The sequence below is a fragment of the Nannospalax galili genome, unplaced genomic scaffold (genome assembly GCF_000622305.1).
Source record: "Nannospalax galili isolate Female #2095 unplaced genomic scaffold, S.galili_v1.0 scaffold259, whole genome shotgun sequence".
In the NCBI taxonomy this organism is placed as follows: domain Eukaryota; kingdom Metazoa; phylum Chordata; class Mammalia; order Rodentia; family Spalacidae; genus Nannospalax; species Nannospalax galili.
In genome coordinates this window covers 3,514,430-3,520,232 of record NW_008344750.1, presented here as the reverse complement: position 1 = coordinate 3,520,232, position 5,803 = coordinate 3,514,430, and the positions used below count along the sequence as shown (strand labels likewise).

General features: G+C 48.7%; 1 protein-coding gene across 1 annotated transcript in view; it reads right to left on the bottom strand.

The window, feature by feature from the left end:
* CUNH22orf31 (chromosome unknown C22orf31 homolog) overlaps positions 1-4,302 on the bottom strand; it is a 15,081-nt gene extending 10,779 nt beyond the window's left edge. The window contains 1 exon segment of the mRNA XM_008841128.1: positions 3,847-4,302. Coding sequence (XP_008839350.1) covers positions 3,847-4,302 — 456 coding nt within the window.
* Positions 4,303-5,803: the final 1,501 nt, after the last annotated feature.

Genomic DNA, 5,803 nt, shown 5'->3' with positions numbered 1-5,803 from the left:
TTATTTTTGGTCTTTTTGAGACAGGGTCTCCCTGAAGCCCCAGCTGTCCTGGAATTCACTATGTGGACCAGGCTGGCCTTGAATTCACAGAGATCCGCCTGCCTCTGCCTCCAGAGTGCTGGGATTAAAGGCATGCGCCACAACGCCCAGCCTTATTATTTTTATTTTATGTGTATGCCTGTAATGCCTGCATGTAAGTAAGTGCACCCATGTCATGCAATGCCAGCAGAAAACAGAAGAAGCAATCAGATCCCGTGGAACTGGAGTTACAGACAGTTGTTAGCTGTCATGTGGGTGCTGGGATTTGAACCTGGGTCTTCTGTAAGAACAACCAGTGTTCTTAACCACTGAGCCATCTCTCCAGCCCCTATTTATATATTTTTTAAATATGGTATTAAAGCCTGGCTCTAGCATTTTGTGTGTGTGTGTGTGTGTGTGTGTGTGTTTGTGTGTGTGGTCTTTTTGAGACAGGGTCTCCCTGTAGCTCCAGCTAGCCTAGAACTTGCTATGTAGACCAGGCTGGACTCGAACGCACAGAGGTCCACCTGCCTCTGCCTCCCCAGTGCTGGGATGAAAGGCATGCACCACCATTCCCAGCTAGTGTGGTTTTTTTTAAAAAAAATTTTAGCCAGGTGTGGTAGTGCAAGTCTTTCGTCCCAGCACTCTGGAGGCAGAGGCAGGTGGATCCTTGTGAGTTCAAGGCCAGCCTGGTCTACATAGTAAGTTCATGTCAGCTGGGACTACAGGGAGACCCTGTCTCAAAAAGACATAAAAATTTTTTTTTATTTATTATTTTTATTTTTTGTGTATGGGTGTATTGCCCGAATGTATGTAAGTATACCTATGTTATGCAGTGCCCATGGAGGTCAGAAGAGGGTGTCAGATCCCCTGGAACTGGCATTACAGACAGTTGTTATCTACCATGTGGGTTCTGGGAATCAAACCTGGGTCCTCCGCAAGAGCAGCCAGTTCTCCTAACTGCTGAGCCATCTCTCTAGCCCCTCCTAGCATGGTTAAGAGCCTAGGCCTGAAGTTCCACTGCCTGGCTTTAGAGCCCAGTTTCCATCACATGACCTTTGGGCAAGCCATTTGACCTCTCCTTTTTTTTTTTTTTTAATGTTTTATTACTTTTATTTTATGTGTATGTGTGTATTGCCTGCATGTAGGTAAGTGCACCCATGTCGTGCAATGCCCAAGGAGGACAGAAAAGGCTGTCGAATGCCCTGGAACTGGAGTTATGGACAGTTGTTAGCTGCCATGTGGGCACTGGGATTTGATCCCAGGTCTTCTACAAGAACAGTCAGTGTTCTTAATCACTGAGCCATCTCTCAGCCCATAAAATCTTATTTGAGGCAGGGTCTCACTACATAGTCCTGGCTGGCCTGGAGCTCCCTATGTAGACCACACTGACTTTGAACTCATAGAGATCTTCCTGCTTTTGCCTCCCTAGGGTTAAGATTATGCCTGTTGAGTAGAATCCTTACTAGATGTTTGGGGTTGTCATTCTCACCAGACTCCCTTGTGTTGTCTCTTTGCAACATGACAGTCTTTTTTTTTGGTCTTTTTGAGACAGCGTCTCCCTGTAGCCCCAGCTGGCCTGGAACTCACTAGGTAGATCAAGCTGATCTCGAACTCAGAGATCCGCCTGCCTCTGTCTCCCCAGTGTTGGGATTAAAGGCATGTGCCACCATGCCTGACACATGACATTTAGAGCAGAAATCATTCTGATTGGAGTTTCAGGCATTCAACCGACCCAAACTCCATCAGTTTAGGTCAGGTCTCACTCTTTCCATGAAATAAAGCTCCTAACTGCCCCAGGCATGCAAAGTATTGAAATGAGGATCTGGGGCTGCTCGCTGCTGGAGGCCAGGACCACATAACTGAAAGAACTTGAGCTCTTAAGCGCTATGACCTAGACACACTCAGTTGTATTTTTAGCCTCCTGTGCACTGTTTCCATCATCTGTGCTGGGCTTTCAGCTGCAAAGAGAACATGGGGGTGGGGAGGAGCTCAAAGGCTTTCTGAGTCACACGGGGGGTCAGTTTTATGAATGTGCCACCTGTATAACCTTAAAGATTCCTGGTGCTTAGAAGGGTCAAAACCTTTCTTTAATGTCTTGCTGTCACCATCTTGAAATTCTTTTTTTTCATTTTGTTTTAGACAGGATCTCACTCTAGCCCAGGCTGCCCTTGAACATCCAGCAATCCTCCCTCAGTCAGTCTTCCAAGTGTTGGGATTACAGGTATGAGCCATCACACCACACTTGAAATTCTTAGTAAGTTTGAAGATAGGACCCTTATTTTTATTTCCCACTAGGCCATACAAATTGTAGATGTGGTTCTGGTTGTACCAAGATCAGGAGAAGCCAAGGAAAGTGGAAGCCGATGTCAGCCCTGCAAGGGCACTGTCCTTTGGGGGACAGAACAGTCTGAAGCTGTTACCAGGAAGTCTAGAGTTGGCCAAATTAACCTTGTTTTGAACCTCCTGTGTTCCCTTTCCTATTTTCTCCTCTGATACTCAAAGGAGATGCAGAGAATTATGTCCTGCTTAACTTTTCCCCAGCATCCTATTGATTGATTTTTGCAGTGCTTCAGATAGAACCCAAGGTCTCACACATGCTAGGCAATGGCTCTCCCAGTGTGCCCAGGTCCCCGCCCAAGCATGACAGAGATGAGCCTGTTTCTTTGATACTCAGTGATGGGCTGGGGTTGTTGTTCAGTTGGTAGCCCAGGACATCCTGCCAACCTCATTTTGTTGTTGTCTCTGTAGTACCTTTGGGTATCTGAATCTCTCTCTGTCTCTGTCTCTGTCTCTGTCTCTCTCTCATCTTGGACCTGTCCTGTTGGTGGCTATGTTTGTTTGTTGTTTTAGACAAGGTTGTCTTGTATCCCAGGCTGGTCTTAATGTTGATGTGTAGGTGAGGATGGCCTTGAACTCTTCTGATCCTCCTGCCTCTACCTCCCCAGTGCTGAGATTACAGGGCTGTGCCACCACATCTTTTTCTATTTGGTCTCTGTGCATGTTAGGCAGGCACTCTACTAATTGAGCTACCTCATCAGTCCCATTACTGAGTATTTGTTGAAGGCAGGAGGACTCATCTCTACCTACTGTTCCTACCAATGTCACTTGTACATTTTCATTGTCTTTGAAGAATTTTCTGCCATCCAGGGTACCAGCCAAGGGTGCAGAGTCCCATAGTCTTGCTGGAGAAGGTAGGACAGACCCTTACTGGGCTGTTTTTCCTGAGGAGTTGTGAACAAACATCTATTCATCCTAGTTTTGGCACCAACTGCAGACCAAAGAAATGATTCTACCCAAGCCCAACTTGGAGAACAAATGAATTTACTGGGCTTTACTTACAGGAGCATGAGTGACTCAAAATCAGGCACATCACCAAAAAGTCCTGTCCCATCATGACATCACTGTGGAATCCTGCTCTCAGCTGATCATCCTCCTATATGTCTTAGCATCTCCTGGGGTCAGGAGAGCTAAAAGGCTGGACTCCCAGGTGAGGCTCCTATGACCCCCTCCTTTCCTTCTGGGTTGGAGGTATTAACAGCCCTATTGCCCTCACCACAGACCTAGCTATAACTGCATTGCTTTTGTTTATTTGCTTGTCACTACTGTGGGCCAAAGTTTTCTCTGCCCCATAATGGCAGATGCTCGGGGTTCATATTATGTCGGCAAGAAAAAGCTACATTACAACAGTCCCAGATTGTGGAGTACATGGAGGCTGAGTGATACACAGGAGGTGGAGGGCATATCCCCTAGGTGGTGGAGACATCCCTATGTTCCAGTTAGGAGCGCTGAGGATTCTTGAATTCAGGAATTACAGTGAAAGCAAACGATTGAACAAGATTCTTCTTGCCACAGCGCTGGGTCGTGTGGGTGGAGAGGGACAGAAACGTAGGAGCCTCGTGGGAGGTAGTTGTGTCCTCGGGGTCCGGCCCCTGGAGCTGCCTTGGGAGGGTGGAAACGCTGGGGGAACGCCTGCTTTGCCAGAGGGCGAGGGGGCCCGGGGTGGGTATACTTGAGGCAGACCAGGGAAGCCGCGGGGCCCTGCTCTGGGCTCGGCGAGTCGGCACATGAGAGCAGATGTTCCAGCTGCAGAGCCCGGCACAGGCCCGCACTTGCAAGCCCGGGACCAGGGGACTTGAAAGCACCCGCGCGCCGCCCGGACCTGTCCCACCGGGCGTCACCGCGGCATTTTAGGCGGGAGCAATAGGAAAATCCCCTGTGCCTGGGGGTTTGAGAGGGAGGAGGAAGGCCTAGGATCAACCCGGGTGCAGCTAGGCGAGACATTGCGGGGCAAAGGCCCTGCCTCACGAAGTTTAAGCAAGTCATCTGCTCTTAAGCTCCAGTCTCCAGTTTGCAAAAGCCGTAGCGACTCCATCTCATTGCCTGATTTATGTGCTTCTGCCTGGTGGAATATTGTGAAGTTGCTATTTTGCCGATGGTTGAGGCTCAGTAACGTACAATTTCATACATATATGCAATATGTATATATCCCCTAGTGAAATCCATTTTGCTTGCTAATTACAAAAATAATTTAGGAGGGCAAAGAAATGGCTTAGTGGCTAAGACCACTTGCTGTTCTTACAGAAAAGCCTCAGTTTGGTTCCCAGCAGTCACTGGCAACAACAGGACATAGCCGGTTCCAGGGGCTCCAACTCCCTCTTCTGGCCTCTTCAAGCACTTCATGAACATGGTGCACTTACATGCATACATATATACTCGCCAGGCATGGTGGCACACGCCTGTAGTCCGGCACTTGGGAGGCAGAGGCCGGCAGATCTCTGTGAGTTCAAGGCCAGCCTGGTCTACATAGTGAGTTCCAGGACAGCTGGGGCTACAAGGGAGACCCTGTCTCAAAAAGACATATATATAAACTTAGGCAGGTATGTTGATGTCTGTAAGTTCACGGTCACTCTGGTCTACATAGCAAATTCCAGGCCAGCTGTATAGTAGACTGGACTGCACAATAAGAGTCTGTCTCAATAATAACAATAACAATAATTTAAAGCAGGCAAGATGGCTCAGCGGGTAAAGGTGCTTGCCTGACTACCTAAGTTCGACCAGAACCCAATTTTGGCAAGTTGTCCTTTGACCTCTACACAGTTGACCCACACACATACACATACAAAATAAATAAAAAAATAATAAAAAATTTAAGAGAGCAATATAATTTGTCCTAGTTGACATAGGATATGACAGGATTCTCTATCGGGGTCCAGTATGCTGCTCCCTTGGGAGCTGCAGAACTCCTCATGAAAAAACTCAAAATTTACTAAGCCCCTTCCATGCATTATCGCATTTTGTACAACTGCTTTGGGGAATGTCGACACCCCCATTTAGCAGAAGGGAGATCTAATGCCTTTAAACTTGTACAAGACCTTACAGGTCACCGAGTGGGATGTGAACCGGGTCAGGCCTACTTCAAAGCACAGTTTTGTTAACCGCTACGGTGAGCCAAGTAAAGAAAAGCAAACTGCTGCTCTGATTACTACCGCTGTGATTGAGCCCGCGCGTGGGTCACGACCCGGGAGAGGGTGGAGCACGGGTCACTGGGCACTTGGCCTTCTTCAGATCAGCCAAACCTCAGCTGGGTACTCAGAGGCAGGCCCGGCCCGCCCTCACCTGCTGGCTCCACCCCTCGACCCGCCTCCTAAGATGCCCTGCAGGGACTCGCCCAGGAGAGCAGAGCGTGATGGGCGGGGCCTGTGCTTGAGTGGCAGGAGGGGCGGGGCAGGACGTGCATGCGCAATCGGCTCTGCTTCGCCAGCCTCCCGGCGGAGCCAGGTCA